The sequence below is a fragment of the Cetorhinus maximus genome, chromosome 21, assembly GCF_964194155.1.
Source record: "Cetorhinus maximus chromosome 21, sCetMax3.hap1.1, whole genome shotgun sequence".
Classification (NCBI taxonomy): Eukaryota; Metazoa; Chordata; class Chondrichthyes; order Lamniformes; family Cetorhinidae; genus Cetorhinus; species Cetorhinus maximus.
In genome coordinates, this window is record NC_135899.1 from 92,636,496 (window position 1) to 92,662,041 (window position 25,546).

At 41.8% G+C, this 25,546-nt stretch overlaps 1 protein-coding gene across 2 annotated transcripts in view; it reads left to right on the top strand.

The window, feature by feature from the left end:
- Window positions 1-20,784, top strand: part of LOC144696133 (digestive cysteine proteinase 2-like) — a 40,273-nt gene extending 19,489 nt beyond the window's left edge. For both annotated transcript variants that reach the window (XM_078567474.1, XM_078567475.1), the window contains 5 exons: window positions 390-583; window positions 5,372-5,463; window positions 9,940-10,101; window positions 16,120-16,309; window positions 20,231-20,784. In XM_078567474.1, the coding sequence (XP_078423600.1) occupies window positions 390-583; window positions 5,372-5,463; window positions 9,940-10,101; window positions 16,120-16,309; window positions 20,231-20,418 (826 nt within the window). In that variant the 3' untranslated portion in view covers window positions 20,419-20,784. The remainder of the gene's footprint in view (window positions 1-389; window positions 584-5,371; window positions 5,464-9,939; window positions 10,102-16,119; window positions 16,310-20,230) is intronic.
- The last annotated feature ends 4,762 nt before the right edge of the window (window positions 20,785-25,546 follow it).

The following is a 25,546-nucleotide window of genomic DNA, read 5'->3' on the forward strand; positions in this document are numbered from 1 at the left end:
AATTCTCAAGGGTAATAAGGGATGGGGAATAAATGCTGGCTTTTCCAGCAATGCTCATATCCCAAGGATGAATTAAAAAATTCTACCAGGAATGGGAAAGACTGGCTAGGAGGGTAGCAGTGAAATCTACTATTTTGCAAGTATTCTGATGTGAGCTGCCTGCTTTCTCTAAGCTGTATCTGTTTTACCCGACTATTCAATCACAGAGTTATACAAAACAGTAGGATTGCCAAGAAGTGTAGAGTTTTAACACATATTGCCCAGGCCGAGAGGAGATGGTAGTTATGTTTTAAGACCAAATGACGTCAGACAAACTCACTACCAACTGGGCTCAATCAGCCCTTTTACAGCTTTGTTATTTTGTGTTAAGTTTATGATTTCTTTTTCAGATACATCCATTCAATGAATCGGAAAAACCTAACCTACAAAATGGATATTAACCTCTTTGCTGACCAAACGGTAGATGAGATGGCAGTTCTGAATGGAAGACTAAAGAGTACCACACCAAACAATGGACAACCCTTCCCTACAGAGCTTTACAAGTCAAGCTTACCACCTCCCAGTATAGACTGGAATCTAAATGGTATGGGAATTTGCACAGCTTATGCATATTCATTGCTTGTAAGCATTGGAATTATTGCCAATAATTGCTAGTTATTAAATTTTGTTTGGAGATTCTTTTGAATTTTGAGTACCATATGTACTTGTGTAAAAGTTGAATTTTTGAGCTAAACCTTTTAGGCCAAAAGTCATAGGGTGAACTTTTATGCGGATGATGAGGGATTTACATGCATGCTTGATTTCAGCCCATAAAGACCGCTACCATGGAATAAAGTAAAAATGAACAACACTAAAAAATTAATATTAATTCTCTAACATTTATTTATTTTATAACATTACAAGCTATATACATTTCATCCAAGACAATATAAAAAATACCATAACAAATTAACTACAACACTCCACACTGAAATCCTTCAAAATCACTGTGATCACTCTCTGAATCACTAAACAACTCGTCCCAATGACCTAGTTGTATAACATCATCATGTGGATCTTCCTCGTCGTCTTCATCATCATCGGTAGCATCAGTAACTTCAGCATCATCATTCCCAAGTAATCGTCCTCGTTACCGTTGAGTGCATTCAATATTCCAAATTTTAACAATTGTTTTTTGGCAATATTGGGATCAAGTTCATTCCACGGGTCTATGACTCATTGGCACGATGTTGCTTGTGATGGTGCTAGCACATTTCCAGCTTTAATGAATGTTTTCTTCATTTTCGTAATAGCATTGGCAGCCTTGATGTGGTGTTGTGAAGTCTTTTCCTGTGAATATAACGTTATGATGCAGCAGATGATGTGTGCCAGACAGATCAAATCCATGAGAGAAACTTGATCACATGGTCACAACAGTTTTGCAATTTGTATTTTGTTTCGAGATGGGTGCCCTGAATTTAGAAATAAGCCTACCAAGACTTCAGAGATTTTTAGAAAACTAAATTAAACATTTATTAACAAAAGAAAAGATTTCTAGCACATACATATTTCTACAAATTACTACTATGATAACTCCTAAAACCCTTAATTAACCTGGCTTCTAGTTACACCCCATTAAGGCAATGGCAAGAAAGAAATTTTAAAAAATATTAAACAGATGCCAGTAAGTTAACACAATACCCTGGACAGGAGAATCCAAAACAAAAATAAAAATGCCTGGAAAAACTCAGCAGGTCTGCGGCATCTGCGGAGAGGAACACAGTTAACGTTTCGAGTCCGTTTGACTCTTCAACAGAACTAAGTAAAAATAGAAAAGAGGTGAAATATAAGCTGGTTTAAGGGGGGGAGGGGGGTAGAGCTGGATAGAGAGCCAGTGATAGGTGGAGATAACCAAAGATGTCAGACAAAAGGACAAAGAAGTGTTGAAAGTGGTGATATTATCTAAGGAATGTGCTAATTAAGGGTAGAAAGCAGGACAAGCAAGGTACAGATAGCCCTAGTGGGGGTGAGGTGGGGTGGGGTGAAGGGAAGGGATCGAAATAGGCTAAAAGGTAGACATAAAACAATGGATGGAAATACATTTTAAAAATAATGGAAATAGGTGGGTAAAGAAAAATCTATATAAATTATTGGGGGGAAAAAAAGGGGGGGATTGGAAAGGGAGTGGGGATGGAGGAGAGAGTTCATGATCTAAAATTGTTGAACTCAATATTCAGTCCAGAAGGCTGTAAAGTGCCTAGTCGGAAGATGAGGTGCTATTCCTCCAGTTTGCGTTGAGCTTCACTGGAACAATGCAGCAAGCCAAGGACGGACATGTGGGCATGAGAGCAGGGTGGAGTGTTGAAATGGCAAGCGACAGGGAGGTTTGGGTCATGCTTGCGGACAGACTGAAGGTGTTCTGCAAAGCGGTCACCCAGTCTGCGTTTGGTCTCTCCAATGTAGAGGAAACCGCATTGGGAGCAACGAATGCAGTAGACTAAATTGAGGGAAGTGCAAGTGAAATGCTGCTTCACTTGAAAGGAGTGTTTGGCCCTTGGACGGTGAGGAGAGGGGAAGTAAAGGGGCAGGTGTTGTGGCTTTTCCCAGCTTCGGTTTCTTAGACAGCAGGCTTCATGCTTAAATACTGGGGGCTTCTCACACTTGTGGTAGACCTTAATGCCTTCCCTAATACATAGCCTCATTTTTCTTTATACATGTTTCTCCCTTTTAATACAAATCCCATTGTCCCGATATATCTTTTGAGTTTTACTTTTCACATAATATAAATCTTTTCATGGTGCTAATATTATCAGTAACCTTTGAGAAAAATAAACACACTGCTTGGCCTAGCTTCTCTGGATAGATGTAAACATCCTACCATCTCTTTGAGATTCAAACTACCCTGATTTATCTAAAAAATACAAATTCTCCTTACCTCACATTCTAAAACTTCAGCCATGTTTACATATTTAGCATTTCAAACCCGGCTTCTTTTGATGAGTCAAAGCCTCCAGACCAGCTGTCTCCAACTCAATTAAATCCCCCCCACACACACACACACACACACACAAACTATCCAAACCCCACTATTAACCAACTTTTATAATAATCACAATAATATTATGAGAATTATTATACTTTCGTGACAATAGTCTTTTCTAATCAGAACAATGGGTGTGAGTGAAGTGAGTGTCATCCAATTGTTTCACATCCTTCAAGTGTTATCCTTGAGATGTTTATTCATACACACATCCAAGGGCAGGACAACACTCATAAGACTGCTAGGAATAATTGCCACGTTGGTGTTGGTTAATCACACATCAAGGACTACACCGTCAACAAAGTGGGATTTGAACATTTCGCAGATGAGCAACCCATTTTCCTTTGTGTTATCTTCCTAGTCTCAAATTCCACATTTCTTTGACCCATTTCTTATAACTGCCTTCATCCATCCAGCCTTTCTCATGAATATGGACGACAACCTCTTTCTGAAATTTCTCTTTGGGGATGGTTTTGCACTTGAATATAACCATTGGCTTTAACTTTGTGCCATCCACCATACAAGATGGAATCACTGTGCGCCGTGTCTTCTCGTGGCCAGCTGCCTTTACAAGTACGGTTTGTTCACCAATCTTGTTAATGGTCTTGTTTTCTGACAGGTCAGAGGTCATCAGTGTTTCATCCATAGTTCCAATGCAGGCCAATTGATACGCATTCTTCTGTGGATGTTGGGTGAGAAAAAGATGGAATTTGAGGATTTTGGCACGTTCAGGTGGCAGAGGCTATGAAATTTTCATTTTCTGATAAAGCCCTAAATCGTGCCTTTTCTTGTGAATCTTGTGTACCACCCGGCACCGGCCTTGGATTCTGAAATACCGCCATTCTTCAACTCTGTAAGGACGTAGCGACATCCCCTCCCTCCGGAGTGATAACATGACCGTTTTGCTGTTGCTCATTAACCCATCCTGTCATTTTTTTCTCCAGTTTAATTTGAGCTGCGTACTTGCCAATCTTTCTCAAAGGCGTCGTGATAGATCATATGGTACACATTAGTCTTGTTGATTGGCTGGGAGAATGCCACTAGAATTGGTGGAGGGAAATCTAAAAGTGTGTGTCTTTAAATTAATGAACCATAGCGATTACCAGAAAGTAACTAATAATCTCAACACAATTTGATTCCTAACAAACTATGGTCAACCTTTACCCGAGGTATATGAAAAATACACTATTTTTAGGCTAAAAGTCATGGGGTTAACGTTTACACAAGATCAACTTTTACATGAGTATGTACAGTAATTTTTATCAACTGTAGATAACAATAGGCATTAAAATTTGATCAAATGTGGTCAATGCTACAAATATTTTGAGTAAGTTTCTCCTGCTCATGTTATTGAGCTATGTATCTAATTATCAATTGTGTTCAATGCAGAAGAGCACCGTCTCCATTGGATAGACACTCAAATACATCTGAACACATTTCCAATTTCACAATGCCAGTCAATTTAATGGTCACTTACCTTTTAAGAACAAAGCCCTATTATTAAATCACTGTATTAAAACATTTTTAACTTATCGTACAGCACTACATTATGACATGTGAAATTGTCGACACCTTCAAAAATTTCCTGACTTTGCACTAGATTTCCCCAATGGTTTACAACTGTTCTGAGGTGCTTTGAACCAGCTCCCCTTTAGAGATTGACCTGACTCCATCAAAGTTGCAGGGGGTCTGAAATGCCCAACCCCACAATGTCGCTGGAAATTTTGCAAGTGCTGCATGTAGGTTCGCTACCTACACCCTTATCCCACATCGCTAAAAGTTCCAAAGACAGCAATGGGGGGGTGAACTCCCAGAATTGGTCCCCATTGTCATTTTTAAAGCCCACCCACCTCCATTCCGTCATGGGCGGAGGCATTAAAACCCGGCCCGGATGTCCTTTCTGTTCTTTGGCAGATTTCTGTTTCGTGATGGTTTGTGCTTTGGTGGTCATCGGTGTTAAATGCCACCTAGTGTGGCTCAGAAGCCCACTCTGACATGTGGCAGTCTCTGACCCATTTTCTGCAAAGGAAGGCAGTGGGCTGAGAAGGTGCACGATTCACTGGCCGCTGTTTTCCCTGGGCTCTCTTTTTGGCCAGCTGAGCTTTCTGCTTCTGTTCACCTCTTCCAATACCCTTCCAAACAGTCAGCCTCCAGAGGTCACGGCCGTCTGCCACTGTATCGATGTTCACCATCTTCATGTGCCGTTTGTGTCCAGAGATAAATTAACAAAACTTTTTTTTGAAGTATGAAATTTGGAGGAGATTATTGAGAACCTGCCGAGCATTATTCAGATTAATTCAGCGTATTCAAAGCAAAGATTTATGAGCTTTTTGAATCTTTTGTATCTCACAGGCGCTGTGACCCCTGTGAAAGATCAAGCTTTGTGTGGATCCTGCTGGAGTTTTAGTACAACTGGTAGTCTAGAAGGGGCACTCTTTCTGAAGGTGAGTGATGTCTGGGAAATTATTGCAATAGTTATTGTAGAATTACACAGCACAGGAGGGGACCCTTCATGCTTTTGAAAGTTGTTCAATTTGCCCCACTCCCCTGCCCTTTCCCCATAACCCAGCAAATTCTTCTGTTGTTACATTAAAATTGGGAAAAGAGTGAAGTATCAAGGCAAAGGTTTGCTCTGACTGATGGCATGATCTGAAGGGGCAATATTGATGGTTTGAACCAGAATTTGAACTATGTGACCCAGAATTTTCGGGAATTTCATTAAACGATTGCATCATTTGGTACAACAACACTCTCACTTAATGCAAACAAGGCCTTTGATTTAATTGAATGAAAGCAACTGTTTTCTATCTTCCAAAGATTTGGCATGAGATCTCTTCTGGTTAATTTAGTACCTGTTGTTCAGTACTCACACAGACTTACGTCCTCATATGTGAGCTGGTTCTTTACCTACTTAGAAATACTTAAAAGCCAGCATTTGATTTGTTACAGGACCAAGTTTTGCACACAAAAAGAGGCTCCACCTATATTACCTCGTACAGATGAGCATATTTACTTGCTTTTATCCATTTGTTTTATTTCGAAAATGGAGAAAAGCTGAGGGATTGAGGTGTCATTGGGAGCTAAAGAGATAAAAACAAGGTGGGCTGAACTTGAAATTGCTCACACATTGTACTTAACTGAATTGCACAGTATAAGCCTTACTGATACTTGAAGTGCAAGGAAAGAATTGGCCACTTCAGCGGGCCTGGTTTGGAGGTGTCACCGGATGACTCCTCTAATATCTCCAGGAGAGCAGTGTTGACGTGTCTCCCTTAAGCTTAATGATTATATTGCAGGCAGAAAATTGGATTTGTAGTCTCATATTGTTTTTTGTCTGTCTTTGAATGAGTCATGTGGAGAGACAGAGTTGAATTAAATGTAAAGGCCTCAATGTTGCACACACAATGAACAATTTTATTCTTTGTAGAGCTAAAAGTGACTTCGGGAAGATTATGAAATTCATTTTCCAAAAACATGACTATTTGCAAACACATTTGGGCTGCTTGTAGTTCCTGCTTTTTGGAGAGTTGTTTTCCTCTCGTTTAAAGATTGGTTGAGAAGTGTTAAATGATCAGAGACTCTTTTACTGAATGAGATTGTTTAAGAAATTTGTACAATTTATACAGTGTAGGTCAGTCTGCTTTCAGAGTCCCACTAGCTTTATGGTTTCTACAAGCGGTGGTGTACTGGTGATGTCACCAGCCAAGTAATCCAGAGGTCCAGGCTAATGCTGTGGGGACACAGGTTTGAATCCCCGTGGCAGCTGGTGGAATTTAAATTCAGTTCTTAAATCTGGAATTAAAAAGCTAATCTCAGTAATAGTGACCGTGAAAAAGCAGTGCTGGCTGTCATAAAGACCCATTTGGTTCACTAATGCCCTTTAGGGAAGGAAATCTGCCATCCTTATCCAATCTGGCCTACATGTGACTCCAGACCACAGCAATGTGGTTGACTCTTAAATGCCCTCTGAAGTGGCCTAGCAAGCCACTCAGTTGTATCGAATTAAAAATGAAACTGGACGGACCACCGAGCAGCGACCTAGGCATCGGAGACGACAACAGAAAACCCAGCCCTGTTTGACCCTGCAAAACTGGAAGAGCTGTCTCCCAGACTAGTCAAGCAACAGCCTGATACAGTCATACTCACAGAATCATACCTTACGGATAATGTCCCAGACAACACCATCACCATCCCTGGGTATGTCCTGTCCCACCAGCAGGACAGACCCGGCAAAGGTGGTGGCACAGTGGTATACAGTCGGGAGGGAATCCTTGACATTGACTCTGGACCCTTTGGCATCAGGTCAAACATGGGCAAGAAAACCTCTTGTTGATTACCATGTACCTCCTCCCCGCTCAGCTGATGAATCAGTACTCCTTCATGCTGAACATTACTTGGAGGAAGCACTGAGGGTGCCAAGGGCGCTGAACATACTCTGGATAGGGGATTTCAATGTCCAGTAGCACCACCACAGACTGAGCTGGCCTGTCCTAAAGGACACAACTGCTAGCAGCAGGTGGTGAGGGAACTAACAAGAGGGAAAAACATACTTGACCTCATACTCACCAACCTGCCTGCCGCAGATGCATCTGTCCATGACAGTATCGGTAGGAGTGACCACCACACAGTCATTGTGGAGACGAAGCCCTGTCTTCACATTAAGAATACCCTCCATCGTGTTGTGTGGCACTACCACCATGCTAAATGGGATAGATTTCAAACAGATCTAGTAACTCAAGACTGGACATCCATGATGCGCTGTGGGCCATCAGCAACAGCAGAATTGTACTCAAACATAATCTGTAACCTCATGGCCCAGCATATACCCCACCAGGCCAGGGGGTCAACTCTGGTTCAATGAAGAGTGCAGGAGGGCATGCCAGGAGCAGCACCAGGCATACCTAAAAATGAGGTGTCAACCTGGTGAAGCTATAACACAGGACTACTTGCGCGCCAAACAGCATAAGCAGCAAGTGATAGACAGAGCTAAGCGATTCCACCACTAATGGCTCAAATCTAAGCTCTGCAGCCCTGCCAAATCCAGTTGCGAATGGTGGTGGATAATTAAACAAGTCACTAGAGGAAGAAGCTCCACAAATATCCCCATCCTCAATGATGGAGGAGCCCAGCACATCAGTGCAAAATATAAGGCCGAAGCATTCGCAATAATCTTCAGCCAGGAGTGCCGAGTGGATGATCCATCTCGGCCTCCTCTGGAGGTCCCCAGCATCACAGATGCCAGTCTTCAGCCAATTAGATTCACCACGTGATATCAACAAACAGCTGAAGGCACTGGATACTGCAAAGGCTCTGGGCCCTGACAATATCCCGGCAATAGCACTGAAGACTTGTGCTCCAGAACTTGCTGCACCCTTAGCCAAGCTGTTCCAGTACAGCTACAACACTGGCATCTACCCGGCAATGTGGAAAATTGCCCAGGTATCTCCTATACACAAAAAACAGGACAAATCCAACCCGGCCAATTACCACCCCATCAGTCTACTCGATCATCAGTAAAGTGATGGAAGGGATCATCAACAGTGATATCAAGTGGCACTGCCTTAGCAATAACTTGCTCACTGATGCTTAGGTTGGGTTGCACCAGGGTCACTCAGCTCCTGACCTCATTACAGCCTTGGTTCAAACATGGACAAAAGAGCTGAACTCCTGAGGTGAGGTGAGAGTGACTGCCCTTGACATCAAGGCATCATTTGATCAAGTCTAGCGTCAAGGAGCCCGAGCAAAACTGAAGTCAATGGGAATCAGGACAAAAACTCTGTACTGGCTGGAGTTATATCTAGCACAAAAGAAGATGGCTGTGGTAGTTGGAGGTCAATCATCTCAGCTCCAGGGTAGTGTTCTAGGCCCAACCATCTTCAACTGCTTCATCAATGACCTTCCCTCGATCATTAGGTTAGAAGCTGATGTCACTGATGATTGCACAATGTTGAGCAACATTTCTTACTCCTCAGATACTGAAATAGTCTGTGCCAATATGCAGCAAGACCTGGACAACATTCAGGCTTGGGCTGACAAGTGGCAAGTAGCATTCGCACCACACATGTGCCAGGCAATGACCATCTCCAACAAGAGAGAATCCAACCATGTCCCCTTTACATTCAATGGCATTGCCATCACTAAATCCCCCACTATCAACATCCTGAGGGTTATCATTGACCAGAAACTGAACTGGAACAGTTGTATAAATGCTATGGCTACTAAAGCAGGTCAGAAGCTGTGAATTCTATGGTGATTAACTCATTTCCTGACTCCCCGAAGCCTGTCCACCATCCACAAGGCACAAGTCAGGAGTTTGATGGAATGCTCTCCATTTGCCTGGGTGAGTGCAGCTCCATCAAAACTCAAGAAGATTGACATCATCCAGGACAAAGCAGGTTGCTTGATTGGCACCCCATCCACCACTTCAAGCATTCATTCCCTTCATCACTGACGCGCATTGGCAGCAGTGTGTACCAGTGTCTGCAAGATGCACTGCAGAAACTCACCAAGGCTCCTTCAACAGCACCTTTTAAACCCGTCACCTCTACCATCTAGAAGGACAAGGGCAGCAAGTGCACGGGAACGCCACCACCTGCAAGTTCCCCTCCAAGCCACACACCATCCTAACTTGGAACTATGTCGCTGTTCCTTCACTGTTGCTGGGTCAAAATCCTGGAACTCCCTCCCTAACAGCACTGTGGGTGTACCTACTCCATGTAGACTGTAGCGGTTCAAGAAGGCAGCTCACCACCATCTTCTCAAGGGCAATTAGGGATGGGTACATCCCATGAGGGGATAGAAAAAGAAATCAGTATATTCACATACACTGAAATTATCTGAGTTGTTTCATTTTCTTGAATAATCATTAACAATGTTGTTGTTGTTGTAAACTTAAATTCAATACTTGTGTTACTTTTCAGACAGGATATTTAATCCCACTATCTCAACAAATGTTGCTTGATTGTACATGGGGTTTTGGAAATGCTGCTTGTGATGGAGGAGAAGAATGGCGGGCATTTGAATGGATCCTGAAACATGGTGGAATTGCTATTGAAGACTCATATGGTTCTTACCTGGGACAGGTCAGTATCAAGGAGTTATCTGATAAGCTTGGCTTCCATCAGATTGTATTAAAAAGCAACAGTGGTTGTCAAGCAACACAGATTCCTTGAAAATTCAGAATTGAATCTCTGTATCCAGAAATTCAGAAGTTTGTTCAGTCTATACACCTAACTGATGACACTTGATACAAGTTGCAAGCAGTAAGATGAAAATTAGATGGCTGGCTTTACATCTTGACTGATTCCTGGGATGAGGGATTATCTTATGAGGAAAGGTTGGACACGTTGGGCCTGTATCCATTGGAGCTTAGAAGAATGAGAGGTGATCTTATTGAAGCAGGAGGAGGCCATTCAGCCCCTTGTGCCTGCTCCACCATTCAATAAGATCATGGCTGATCTGATTGTAGCCTCAACTCCATATTCTGCTTAGCCTGATAACCTTTGACTCCCTTGTTGGTCAAGAATCTATCTGCCTCTGCTTTAAAAATATTCAATCACCCTGCCTCCACTACTCTTCGGGGAAGAGAGTTCCAAAGACTCACGATCCTCTGATAGAAAAAATTTCTTCTCATCTCTATCTTAAAAGGGAGACTCCTTATTTTTGACTGCCCTAGTTCTAGTCTCTCCCACAAGGGGAAGTGTCCTTTCAACATCCACCCTGTCAAGTCCCCTCAGGATCTTGTACGTTTCAATAGGATCACCTCTCAGTCTTCTAAACTCCAATGATACAGGCCCGGCCTGTCCAACCTTTCCTCATAAGAAAACTCCCCCGTCCCAGGTATCAGTCGAGTGAGCCTTCTCTGAACTGCTTCTAACACATTTATATCCGTTCTTAAATAAGGAGAGCAAAATTGTACACAGCACTCCAGATGTGGTCTCACCAACACCCTGTACAACAGTGGCAAAACATCCTTCCTTTTATATTCCATTCCTCTTCCAATAAAGGGCCACATTCTGTTTGCCTTTCTAATCATTTCCTGTAGCTGCATACTAACCTTTCCTAATTCACGTACCAGGACACCCAGATCCCTCTGTACCTCAGAGTTCTACAATCACTCCCCATTTAAATAATGTGACCTTTTTCTTTCCTTCCTGCCAAAGTGGACAAGTTCACATTTTCCCACATTATACGCCATCTGCCAAGTCTTTGCCCATGTACAGACTCCTTACGTCCTCTTCACAACTTATTTTTGTTACAACCGGGATGGCACGAGTGTGCAGTTTCTCTAGCCCTACTACTCCACAGGTCACACCATTAACGTAAATGTTTAATTTACTCACCAAAATGGCCATTATTTACCTTTGCTACTGTTATACCCAGAATAAAAGAGACTCTAAAAAGGCTTTAACCAGGCTTCTTTCAATAAACTGAGAATTATTGATTTATTGTAAAAACAAAACTTCTTTTAAAACAAGTTGCAAGAACTGGTTAACACGCAATTGATAATCGGCAAGTGTAACTATCTATCTCTTTTAAAGTCCCCAGCACACATACACACACACACATACAAAGGACAAACAAATAGGGTCTTTGCAGAAATTGGAGGGTAAAGAAAAATGTTACAAAAAGGATAAGGTTCACAAGGTTTTGACGCTGTCGACCTGGTGCTTCCTCATGTGAAGACGGAACGCTAGTCCTAGTAGATGTCTGGAGATTCTCATCAATGGAGCTCCAACATGGAGAAAAATAAAACCGGATCAATTCTTGGGATTTCGCTCTTATCTCAGCCTCTCGGGTTTCCAAATACAGACAAGTTCCACTGAGATGAGGATTCCTAGCTGGATACTGACAATCTCACTGTATTTCAGGCAAAGCAAGGAGAGCGCAAGTTGGGCAGCTTCCCCCCCTTCCCAGTTTAGCCTGGGTTCAAAAAAATAAATTCAAAACATAAAGCTCATCTTTGTCAAGTGATTTCCAGTAAATCATCGGGACCTTTGCCTTTAAAACAGATTTTTTTTTATCCCAGCCATTAAAGTAATTACAGTTCAAATAAGCAAGTAGCTCTCCTTCTCAAGTGCCATGCTGGACATGTGATTGATTGGAAAAGACAGGCTTGCTCAAAGTCCTAGGTGAACTTATGACCTTTTTTCAAAAAAGCCAAGTCACTTCCCAAGGGCAGAATCGTCTGTTCGGTGAGCGGGGGTGGGGCCCGCACGCCGACGTGTAAAATGACGCGGGGTGACTTCGGGGTGTGTCCCGACGTCACCCCGCGTCATTTAGACTTTCAGGAGTCAACCTGTCAACGGCCTAGTAAGGCCTGTAAGAAACTAATTGAAACCATTAATGGACCTGCCCATCCAACCTTAAGGTTGGCGAGCAGGCCGGGAGTCCTGGCGGGCTTCAGAAAAAGCATCAAACCTCGTCCGTGGGCGGGATGAGGTTACATGAGTGATTTAAAAATCTCAGAATATTTAAAAATAAAAGTTATGGACAGGTCCCAACTCGTGACAGTGTCACATGAGGGGACATGGCAGCGAAATTTTTTTCTCATGTTTATTTGAAGTTTCAAATCCGAGCCGATCTCCCTGAGGCAGGCAGCACTTTGCCTCAGGGAGGTCTGTGCGCTCCGAGCTCAGGGAATCCCCCCCCCCCCCCCCCCCCCGCCCCCCCCAACAGCACAGGGAGCGCATAGCGCTTCCTGGCGGACGTCATGCTGGGCGGTCCTTAATTGGCCCACCCACAAAGATGGGTGGCAGGTCACAAGATTGGACAGAATATAAAAAAACGGCAAAGAATGACCAAAAGATTGAGAAGGAAGGAAAAATCAGTCTACGAGAGAAAGCTAGCTAGAAATATGAAGGCAGATAGTAAGAGTTTCTACAGCTATTTAAAAAAGAAAAGTTAACAAAGTGAGCATTGGTCCCATAGAATGTGGGCCTGGGGAATTAATGATGGAAAATAAGGAGATAGCAGATGAATTTAACAGATATTTTGTATTGGTCTTCACTATAAAGGATACAAACAACATCCCAGAAATAGCTGTAAATCATGAAATGGAAGGGAGGGAGGAACTCGAGAAAATTACAATCGCCAGGGAAGTGGTACTGAGCAAATTGATGGAACTGAGAAGTCCGTAGGTCCTGATGGACTTCATTCTAGGGTTTTAAAAGAAGTAGCTTGTGAGATAGTTGATGCATTGGTTTTCATTTTTCAAAATTCCCTGGATTTGGGGAAGGTACCATTAGATTGGAAAATAATGAATGTAACTCCTTTATTCAAAAGGGAGGGGGATAGAAAGCAGGAAACTACTTGCCAGTTAGCTTAACACCTATCATAGGAAAAATGCTAGAAGCTATTATTAAAGATGTTATAGCAGAGCACAGAAAAATTCATGGCAACCAGGCAGAGTTGACATAGTTTTGTGAAAGGAAAATCATGTTTAACCAATTTATTGGAGTTCTTTGAAGAAGTAACATATGCTGTTCGTAAAGGGGAACCAGTGGACGTACTCTATTTAGATTTCAAGAAGGTATTTGATACCACATCAAAGGTTATTGCGAAAAATTAAAGCTCATCGTGTAGGGGGTAACTTATTGGCATGGATAGAAGATTGGCTAGCCAACAGGAAACAGAGGGTAGGCAGAATGGATCTTTTTATGGTTGGCAAGGTGTAACAAGTGGTGTGCCACAGGGATCAGTGCTGGGGCTCCAACTTTTTTCAATTTATATAAATGACTTGGATGAATGGACTACAGGTATGGTTGCTAATTTGCTGATGACACAAAGATAGGTAGGATCGTAAGATGTGAAGAGGACACAAGGAGGCTACAAAGGGATATAGATAGGTTAAGTGAGTTAGCAAAGACCTGGCAAATGGAGTATAAGGTGGGAAATTGTGACATTGTCCATTTTGGCAGGAAAAATAAAGAAGAAGCATATTATCTAAATGGTAAGAGATTGCAGAGCTCTGAGATTCAGAGGATCTAGATGTCCTAGTGCATGAATCACAAAAGGTTAGAATGCAAGTACAGCAAGTAATTAGGAAAGCTAATAAATGTTATCATTTATTGCAAAGGGAATTGAATACAAAAGTAGGGTGGTCATGCTTCAGTTATACAGGGCATTGGTAAGACCACATCTGGAGTACAGTGTACAGTATTGGTCTCCTTATTTAACAAAGGATGTAAATGCATTGGAAGCAGTTTAGAGAAGGTTTACTAAACTAATACCTGATGGCGGGTTGTTTTATGAGGAAAGGCTAGACAGGCTAGGCTTGTATCCGCTGCAGTTTAAAAGGGTAAGAGGTGACTTGATTGCAACATAAGATCCTGAGGGGTCTTGATGGGATTGATGCGGAAAGGATGTTCCCTCTTGTTGGAGAATCTAGAACTAGGGGTCAGTGTTTAAAAATAAAGGGTTGCCTATTTAGGACAGAGATGAGGAGAATTCTTTTCTTACAGTACCTTTGGAACTTTCTTCTTCGAAAGGTGGTGGAGGCAGAGTCCTTGAATATTTTTAAGGCAGAGGTAGATAGATCCTTGATAAGCAAGAGGGTGAAAGGTTACTGGGGGTAGACAAGGATGTGGAGTTGAGGTTGAAATCAGATTACCCATTATCTTATTGAATGATGGAGCAGGCTTGAAGGGCTGAGTGGCCTACTCCTGTTACTAATTCATAAGTTCGTGTCCTAGATGCTTTGAGCAGGTGGTGGTGAGCCTTCTTGAAGCAGAGCAGTCCTTGTGATGAAGACGGTACTTCCATGTTGAAATCAGCTGGGAATTTAAGGATTATTGATTCAGTTACGATGCAGTTACAGCATATGTTCAATCTGAAGAAGGTAAAGGTTGCAAAAAAGGGAGGTGCTACCAAAGTAACCTTGGTGATATGCGACAGTGCATTCTGTAGCTTGTGGATGGGGTGAATATCGAGTCCATGGTGCTGCTCAAACAAGCTGATTGTGGAGGTTGTAGCTGCATCCATCTGGATACGTAGTAACTGTGCCATCACACTCCTAACCTGACACGCATAGAGGCTTTGGGGGTCAGGAATTGAGGCACTTATTACAAGTACCCATCCTCTGCCCTGCTGTTATAGCCACTGTGTTATTATGGTTGCTCCAGTCAATGGAGGCCCCCAAGGTGCTGAGGGTGGTAGACTTCACAATTGAAGTTTGAGGCAGGTAGCTGGGCTTTCAGGAGAGCAGTCAATGAAATACAAAATCTGTGCAGTTTCCACTACCTCCTTGGCAGGCTCTTGTTTATGAGGGATAGCATGTAATCATCCAATTTGGTTAAAATTCAAAATATCTTTTGCTAACTTCCAGATTTGTGAGAAACTGTAATTCCTTAATGCTGAGTAGTTGTTATTATAGATCTTCAGTTCTAATTACTATCAGCTAACCTCAGTTGGTGATTTTAAAATTTTAATTGCAAGGAATTAACCTTTAAACAACATATTTTTTGAGCTGGATGTAGAAGGTGATTGTTCTTTTTGCTTGGATTGTGTTCTGCTTTTTATTGGCATCTAAAATTAAATTGACATCAGAGTACTATATTTTATCAGGTTATTTCGTTATGTATCTGTTTACACAAAAGTCAATGCTATATATAATTGTTAAAAAGTTTATTCAATGAGGAATTTTTCACAGGCAGATTGATCAGACCATTATGAAGAGCCCTCAGTAAAAAAATCAACCAGCATGGATTTAAATTAAAACAAATCACTGCATGTGTTGGAAATCTGAAATAAAAACAGAAAATCCAGAACTGACACCCTGATAAAAGATTATCGACCTGAAATGCTAATTGTTTCTCTCCTCACAGATGCTGTTAGACCTGTGAATATTACTAGCATTTTCTGTTTTATTTGTATTTAACAAATATATTTATTGAGACAATGCTCCTGATTTCCAACATAGTGAATGATCTTTCAAGAAATGGAAAACATTCACTTTTGACCACGCAATACGCTTAAAAATGTGCTGTGTAATTTGAAGTCCATCCTTCCTTTAAATGCTGACTGGCTGTGTTCTTGAAATCATTTTTATATTTTCAATTATTTGCTATTTATTTTGAACTTCCTGTTTTCACACCATCCAGAATGGATTCTGCCACTATAATCAATCCATATTCACAGCTCAGCTGAAGGGCTACGTCAACGTCACATCGGGAGACCGTGAAGCCTTAAAAATGGCCATCTTTAAAAATGGACCAGTGGCTGTTGGGATGGATGCATCACACAAGTCCTTTAGATTTTACAGCAATGGAGTTTATTACGAGCCACGCTGTAGTAAGTATTCTAACTTTCATATTGTACAGGGTAAGGAAAATAGAAGACTTTCCTTCGTAATAAACATATTCAGTATTTCAAAAGAAAGTGTGCAAAAGAACTTGTAACTTCTTAATAAACTGGTTTTTTTAAAAGTCTAGCCAAATTTAACACCATTTTTAATAAAGCATATTAATTTTATGATGTAATCATAATTCAGCACTCACAAAGTATTGACTATTAGTCTGAATGTTTACCAGGTAATTTTATAGTATATTTAATGAATTTCAGAAGAAGCTACAAACTCGAATTTAAATCTTCCATTGCTAATCTTGAGATCACCAGTAGGGGAAGTGAACTGAGGCACTGGATGACAGAGTTAAAATTGGGCCATATGGATTTAATTGTAGAGAAAGAAAATCAGGAGAGTCCAGCTCATTGCCAATTGTATCTTGCAGTAGTCTGCACAGGAACAACATAGCTAGAATTTGTTCATTCTCCAGGGCATTAAAAGTGAGCATGCGCTTTATTATGAAGCATAATGTGGATGAATATGCAACTTTTCAGCTGTTAGAAACAATGTACAACTTTAAGTATAATTTGTATTTGTATTTGTGTGTTATGAAAAGTGGAACATGGTTTCAGTTTCACTTAGTTTTTTGTGAGATTGGTGCTGCGAATCTGAATGGCCTCCTCGCAAAAAGGTCAGGTTTTCTGGATTTGTTTGTATACATGCTTTTTTAATGAGGTTTTACAACTCTTGGGGCGGAGTTTTACAGCCCCATCGCAGTGGGGATAAGACCATTTAAAATCTATTGACTTTGATGAGATGGAAAAATCCCACCAGTGGGAGGAGCCGTAAAATTCCACCCTTGAAGTGAAGAGATGGTTTACAAAAGAGTTAGTAGTTTAGTGATTTTGTGTAAAAGAAAAAGTAGAAAAAACTGTGCTGTTGCCCAGTGACAGGGGTCCAGTGACACACACAGTTACAGGAAAAGACAGAAAACAAGTTCAGAGTGTGTATGCCAGAAAGGAAAGACAGGAGTTCAAAGCTCTCTGATAAGAAAAACTGCAAGGTTGCTGGAGAACTGAGTTTGGGGAACTTGTGTTTGCTCTGCAGTTGAAGTAAAGTGATAGTGAGTTTAGAGCGTGGTTTTTGGTGTCTCGGGCAGAGATGCCTGTTGGGTGGAAAGCATTTAGTGAACGTTCAGAAATCCACCAGAAGAAAACCATTTTCTACTTGGGCCAGCCCCAGCAAGAAGCCTTGACGTTAAGATAGTGGTAAATCTTCACTGGTTTTTCTTTGTGTCTGTAAGAGTATCGCTGGGATAAAATGAATAGTGTGAGTTTGAATCCTTTTCTGGGATTTGTATTGAGCTCTTTCCAATTTTTTTTGACTGGTGTAATATAGTTCATTTTTTCACTGTTTAATAAATGTTTTACTTTTGATGTTAAAAGTTCATCAGTAAACTCCCGTGAATTTGTTCAGTAACTTTCCTCCACGATTTCTAAGAAAATTTAGGTTCTATCAAGCCAGGTTTCACTCCGGGATCTGACATGTCCAGTATTAACATCAGCTGGGATCGTAACACAGCTTAGAACTAAATAATGTAACAAGTGTACCAATGTTCTGAATTCATTAGCAATTAGATACTGCTGAAAAGAGAGACATTTTGTTGAAGTTTTTCATCTTTCACTCATCAGGCCAAATGTACGAATGCCAAATTTCAAACGATCACAACAATTCATACTGTTGGAGAAAAGGGTGCTTTCTGGTTCCTCAGTGCCAATCAGAGAATCCCCCTCACAGTTTACCCTGCCCCCATCCTGTCCAATATGCCCCCCCGCCCCCCCCCCCCCCCCCCACTTCACTGGGGCCTGCCAGCATAGGCCTGGTGAGATTCCAGACTTGCCTAGATTTCATATTTCTTTTGTTTGCAGAAAATGAGGCCCTGTGTTTATAGAAAAGCCAGCTTCTAGCAAGTGTAAACGAACCATTTAAATGAATATGTTCAGGCCTCATGCCTTTTTGAATTAACTGGATGCTTGGGGAGCCTGTCATTCCCTGTTGCTTTCTCCATGGCAATGCCTCGGCCAATCAGTCAGCAGTCCACTTCACTGGGGCCTGCCAGCATAGCCCTGGCAAGATCCTGGACTTAGCTGGGTTTCAGCAAATCAATGTTTGTTGTTCCTCCCAGGCTTCCTGCATTACCAGCAGTGGCCACTGCTCCTGGCGGTGCTGGTGTTACTGCAGGGATGTCAGCATTCGATTGGCTGGCAGCTCTGTGAGGCAGGACTTCCTTCTGAAGCGGGGGTGGCCATCTTGCCTGATAATTAAAGGCCCGTCAGCTGAAAAATTAAAATGGGGTGAGTGGCCAAGTGGAGGCAGGCTCATAGAAACTAGAAGCAGGAGTAGGCCATTTGGCCCTTCGAGCCTGCTCTGCCATTCATTATGATCATGGCTGATCATCCAACTCAATAGCCTGTTCCCGCTTTCTCCCCATATCCTTTGATCCCTTTCGCACCAAGAGCTATATCTAACTCCTTCTTGAAACATACAATGTTTTGGCCTCAACTACTTTCTGTGGTGACGAATTCCACAGGTTCACCACTCTCTGGGTGAAGAAATTTCTCCTCATCTCAGTCCTAAATGGTCTACCCCATATCCTCAGATTGTGACCCCTGGTTCTGGACTCCCCCACCATCGGGAACATCTGTCCTGCATCTACCCTGTCCAGTCCTGTTAGAATTTTATAGGTTTCTATGAGATCCCCCCCATTATTCTGAACTCCAGTGAACATAATCCTAACCGACTCAATCTCTCCTCATATGTCAGTCCCGCCATCCCAGGAATCAGTCGGGTAAACCTTCGCTGCACTCCCTCTATAGCAAGTACATCTTTCCTCAGATAAGGAGACCAAAACTGCACACAATATTCCAGATGTGGTCTCACCAAGGCCCTGTATAATTGCAGCAAGTCAACCCTGCTTCTGTATTCGAAGCCGGTCGCTATGAAGGCCAACATACCATTTGCCTTCTTTACCGCCTGCTGCACCTGCATGCTTACCTTCAGCGACTGGTGTACGAGGACATCCAGGTCTTCTTGCACATTCCCTCTCTCAATTTATAGCCATTCAGATAATAATCTGCCTTCCTGTTTTTGCTACCAAAGGCTCTCAGCTTGGGTGCAGGGAGCCCGCCCTTAGCGTACAATCCAGCCCAACTTTACCTAAGCCAGTTCCTGCACCCAGTTGCATGGTAAGGTTTGCTGGCGTTCTCAGTTTACATCACCAAGGAACTCAAGGATTGATGCAAAATTATTCAGAAAACTTTATCCAGTGCATTCTTCACCAGTGGGCTATTGCTCAGTCAGATTCATCGGTTTTCCCTCTCTCCGGCCACTGAATGACTGCTTTGTGATGCTTGTTACTTTACCTTATTCAATCACTGCAATGTCTTGTACTAAAGGCCTTGTTTTCTCAATTTTAAAAAAGTGCATTATCTCTTAATCCTGTAAAAAATCTACCAGCATAATTTGGAAACTCTGCTTATGTAGCACAACATTTGGGATGCTGGGACTGGATTCTGCCACAATATAAGAAAGTTACTTGAGGTGCAGTATTTGTAGGTAAGCAGACCAGGGGAACAGGTACCACAGCATGAATTGGAGATGTCCTTCACAACAAAAGTCTTGAACCAATAGAGCAGATTTTCCTGTTAAAGTAATCCATTATTTGGCAGTGGTTTCAAATTTATTAGTGAGTCTCTTTTTCCCAACAGTTCGAAGGATCCTTAAACAATTGATTGTGAGCAATCTCAGTTGGGTTCTTAGTAATGTTGAATTATTTCACTCACCAAGCAGCTACGGATATTGGTATTATGCAAACTTTGTAATTGAGATTAATCATTGCAGTGTTGAACATTATGATGTTACTATTTCAGGAAACATCCGGGGTGAACTGGATCACTCTGTGCTTGCTGTTGGTTATGGAACACTTGCTGGTCAACCGTACTGGCTCATTAAAAATTCTTGGTCAACATTATGGGGCAATAATGGATATATTCTGATATCTATGAGAGACAATAACTGCGGAATTGCTACAGATCCACTTTATGTCATTCTTAAATGAATGCATATGAAGATGCATAAGAAAACATAATTGAATGTGTGATTTGTTACTTTCAGGGATTACACTTCTAACTTAATAGCAGGCTTTATTTCATTGTCTTAATTTTGTGTACGTATTTTGAAAATGTTGTCAACATACACACTATTATTGAGACTGAATAGATTTAAATCAATATAAACTCCTTCCATAGCTTTTTTGTTTTTGATAAAATTGTGGCGCTGCTCAATAATGTCCTGGTGCAGATATGTTTAATAGTTTGTGCACTTTTATTGAAATGTTTACAGTGGTGGAGCAAGTACACAACAAGCACATTACATTTATTGTCCATGTTTTTTATTAAATAAATCTTTGTGGAATTAACAACTACCTCTGGCTTCATGTCCTTCATTATATTAAGCTGTTTTTTTCCGCTTTGATTTTTACTGTTTAACAATATAGCTTTCTTTGAAGTATACACAAATGTTCTAGTACAATGTAGGCAATTTAGATCATGGCTGATCTGATAATCCTCAACTTTCCTGCCTTCTCCCCATAAACCAACCCTTGATTCCCTTACTGATTAAAAATTTGTCTATCTCAGCCTTTATATATACTTAATGACCCAGCCTCTACAGTAAATAATTCTACAGATTAACCACCCTCTGAGAGAAGAAATTCCTCCTCATCTCTGTTTTACATGGGTGACCCCTTACTCTGAGATTATACCCTCTGGTCAGAGACTCTCCCACAACAGGAAACAACCTCTCAGCATCTAGCCTGTCAAGCCCCCTAAGAATCTTACATGTTTCAATAAGGTCACCTCTCATTCTTCTAAACTCCAGTGAGTACAGGCCCAACCTACTCAATTTCTCCTCATAAGAAAATCCCTCCATACCCGGAGTCAACCTAGTGAACCTTCTCTGGACTGCCTCCAATGCCAGTATGTATTTCCTTAGAATAAGGGGATCAAAACTGTTCACAGTATCCTAGGTGTGGTCTAACTAGTGCCTTGTATAGTTTTAGCAAGATTTCCCTATTTTTATACTCCATTCCCTTTGAAGTAAAGGCCAGCATTCCATTTGCCTTCCCTATTACCTGTTGAACTTGTATGTTAGCTTTTTAGGATTCATGCACAAGGACTCCTCGGTGTTGCAGCTTTCTGCAGTCTTTCTCCATTTAAATAATATTCAGCTCCTCTATTCTTCCTGCCAGTGCATAACCTCACATTTTCTGAAGGTCCTTAAACTGGGTAACAATCTAACAACCAGTTGTAGAATATTGGCTGTAGCTGGTCAATAACAAGTTTCTTTTTGCTGGATTCCATAGAATGATCTGAACCAGCAACTCCATATTGCTTTCTGATATAATTGGTCTGCACTGGAGGCTGCTTTGGGTGCATTAGAGTGCTTAAGTTGGAGTTTGGTGAGTGAGGGAGTTAAGTGTTAATTTAATTTAAGGGTTAATTTCCATCTAATGTCGAGTTTTTTCTTTAATTTAGAAATTAACTAAAAGTTGCTCTTTAGGTTGGGAGAAGTTGAGTTTTATTCCAACTTTAAAACAGGGGTCTGCAGGCTCTCCTTGGAGCTGTAGCTAGTTAACTAGGTAACTGGCTTAAACTGGTTTTCAGAAGCTTGAATCAGGGAGTTTAAAAACAGGCCATTGTCAGTGCAGACAAGCAGCACTGAAGGATTGCTGCTTTGGGTGCATTAGAGTGCTTAAGTTGGAGTCTGGTAAGGGAGTTTGGTGAAGAGGTGCTCCTTTCTTTTGCTACCTTTCCTCAGCTTCCAGTAGCTGGCTCTTACTTTGCTACAGGGGAAGAAGCTGATTGAATGTCATAGTTGCCCATAAAGCTGTTGAGAGAGAGCTGGGAGCTTACAGATAAAATCTAAAAGTGATGTCATAGGAGTCCTGTAAATTGACTGGTTGGTAAGTATAGCCCTTTCCAGACTCACCACAGAGGAGACGATTGGTGAGTGCCAGATGAGTTACTATATTATACCAAACTTTATATAAAGTGTTTACTACAGTGTATCGTATGTCAGTGCAGCTGAGCCATGTGGAATGTGCATCCTGTGGGATGTGGGAAGTCATGCAGGAAGTGTCACCAGCTGCAGAAACTTGAGCAGTGGTTGGAGTTACTATGGTACATCCGCAAGGCTGAGGATTATGTGGATAACACATTTAGAGAGGTGATCACACAACAGCTAAGTACATGTGCAGAGAGGAAATTGGTGAATACCAAGTAAGAGAAATAGGCAAATAGTGCAGGAAACCCTGAGGTTACCTAGCTCTCTAACCAGTTTTTCCATTTTGGATATCCGGTGAGCCAAATGCCTCTTGCTACACCCCTCTGAGGAACCAAATTCATGGCACCACGGGTGGTTCAGCTGCACTGGAGGGGAGGGGGAGTAAGAGTGGAAGTGCTATAGTGGTAGGTGATCCCATTGTTAGGGGAGCAGACAGCCATTTCTGTGGCCGTAGACATGACTGCGGGATGGTAGGTTGCCTCCGTAGTGCCAGGATCAAGGATGTCACAGAGCAGCTACAGGACATTCTTTTGGGGGAGGGCGAACATCCAGAGGCCATGGTCCACATTGGAACCAATAACATAGGTAGGAAAAGGGATGAGGTCCTGAAAGCAGATTTTAGGGAGTTAGGAAGGGAATTAAAAAGGATCTCAAAAGCAGTAATCCCAGGATTACTCCCAGCCCCACATGCTAGTGAGCATTATATTGAGCAGTTCAACACATGGCTGGAAAAATGGAGCAGGATGGGGGGCTTTAGATTTCCGAGGCATTGAGACCCGTTCTGGGGCAGGTTGGACCTGCGCAAGAAGGATGGGTTACACCATAACTGGATGGGGACTAATATCCTAACAGGGAGGTTTACTAGTGCTATTGGGGAGGGTTTAAACTAGATTGGCAGGGGGGATGGGAACCTGAGGGGAAATTCAGAGTGGAGAGAAGAAAAACTGGCAGTGGGAAGTAGAGAAGTGTTAGCTGATAAAGAGATGTCAGGGAGCAGCATCAAGGTAAATAGAATACTTGGAGAGCTTGATAGAATTAGAGTAGGCAATAGTAAGTCATTTGATGGGGTCAGAATAAGGAGGAAAGTACAAAAGCCTAAATCAGGGTTAATGTGCATGTATGTGAATGCACAGAATGTGGTTAATAAGATTGGTGAACTACAGGCACAAGTTGACACATAGTGTACCAATATAAAGGATGAACAACAACTTATATTCTTGCGTAGTATCCTGATGAGTGCAAGACGAAAAGTTTAGACATGTCTCTTTTTCAGCAATACTCAAATTATGATATAATTGCTATAATAGAGACCTGGCTCAAAGGGCGGGACTGGGCATTAAATATTCCTGGGTACAAGGTGTTTAGGAGAAAAAGGAAAGGGGGGAAATGGCAATATTGATTAAATATGGCATTATAATACTGGAGAGAGAGGATGTTCCAGAGGGGTCAAGGACGGAATCTCTCTGGCTAAAGGTAAGGAATGAAAAAGGTACAATAACACTGATTAGTGTAGTATATAGACCAACTAGTGGAAGGGATATAGAGAAAGAAATTGCAGAGAGGTGGAAGAGTTGTAGAATAATTATAATGGGGGACTTCAAATATCCAAATATAGGCTGGGATAGGAATAGTGCAAAGGGGCAAGGGTTCCTGGAGTGTGTTCAAGATAATTTTCTGCAGCAGTATGTTTCCGCTCCAATGAGAGGTCAGGTACTGTTGGACCTGGTTCTGGGGAATGAATTGGCCCAAATGGGTCAAGTATCAGCGAGAGAGCATTTAGGGGACAGTGACCATTGTATCATAAGGTTTAGATTGGCCATGGAGAAGTACAAGGAGCAATCTGGAGCAGGCATAATTAACTGGGGGAAAGCCAATTCCAATGGGATGAAAATGTATGTGAGTCGAGTGAGTTGGAAGCAAATGTTGGCAGAAAAGTCAGTGGCAGAACAATGGGCCACCTTCAAAGAAAAAGTATTGCAGGCAATGTCAAGGTATATTCCCTTAAAGGGGAAAGGCAGGGCAAATAAATCCAGAGCACCCTGGATGATGAGAGAGATAGAGGTGAAGATAAAAAGGAAGATGTGCGCGTAAAACAGATGTCAGGTAGGAAATACAATGGAGGATCAGGCTCAATATAGAAGGATCAGAGGGGAAGTGAAAAAACTAATAAAATCAAGGAGAGAGAGCATGAAAAGAGGCTGGCAGCGAACATAAAACAGAATCTCTAGGTCTTCTATCAGCATATAAATAATAAAAGTGTGGCAAAAGAGGGTAGGGTTGATTAGGAATTTTAAAAAAGGGGACTTGCACATGAAGGCAGGAGAAATAGCAGAGGTATTAAATGAGTACTTTGCATCTGTCTTTACAAAGTAAGAAGAAGCTACCCAGGCCAAGGTGAGAGAGGAGGTAACTGATGCACTCAAAGAATTTACATTTGAGGAGGTGGTGTTGGAAAGGCTATCTTTACTTAAAATAGATAAGGTACCAAGGCCAAGTGAGGTGTATCCAAGGGTACTGAGGGAAGTGAGAGTGGAATTGCAGAGACGCTAGTAATAACCTTCTAGTCTTCCTTAGACACAAGGGTGGTGCCAGAGGACTGGAGAATTGCGATTGTTACAAAAAAGGGTGCAAGGATAAAGCTGGCAACTACAGACCAGGCAGTTTGACGTCAGTGGTAGAGAAACTTCTGGAAACTATAATTTGGGGCAAAATCAGTAGTCACTTAGACTAGTGCAGGATAATTAAGGAAAGCCAACATGGATTCATTAAGGGAAAATCATGTTTAACTAACTTGGAGTTTTTCATGGGGGTAACAGAGAAGGGCAATGTTGTTGATGTGGTGTATATGGATTTTCAAAAGGCATTTGATACAACACATTTGTGAGCAAAATTTTAGCTCATGGAATAAAAGGGAAAGTAGGCACTTGGATAATAAATTGGTTGAGTGACAGACAGGAAACAGAGTAGTGAAAAATAGTTGTTTTCAGATTGGAGGAAGGGGTGTAGTGGAGTTCCCCAGGGGTCAGTGTTGGGACCCTTGCTCTTCCTGATATATATTAATGACCTAGACTGTGGTGTTCAGAGCGTGATTTCAAAATTTGCAGATGATACAAAGATTGGAA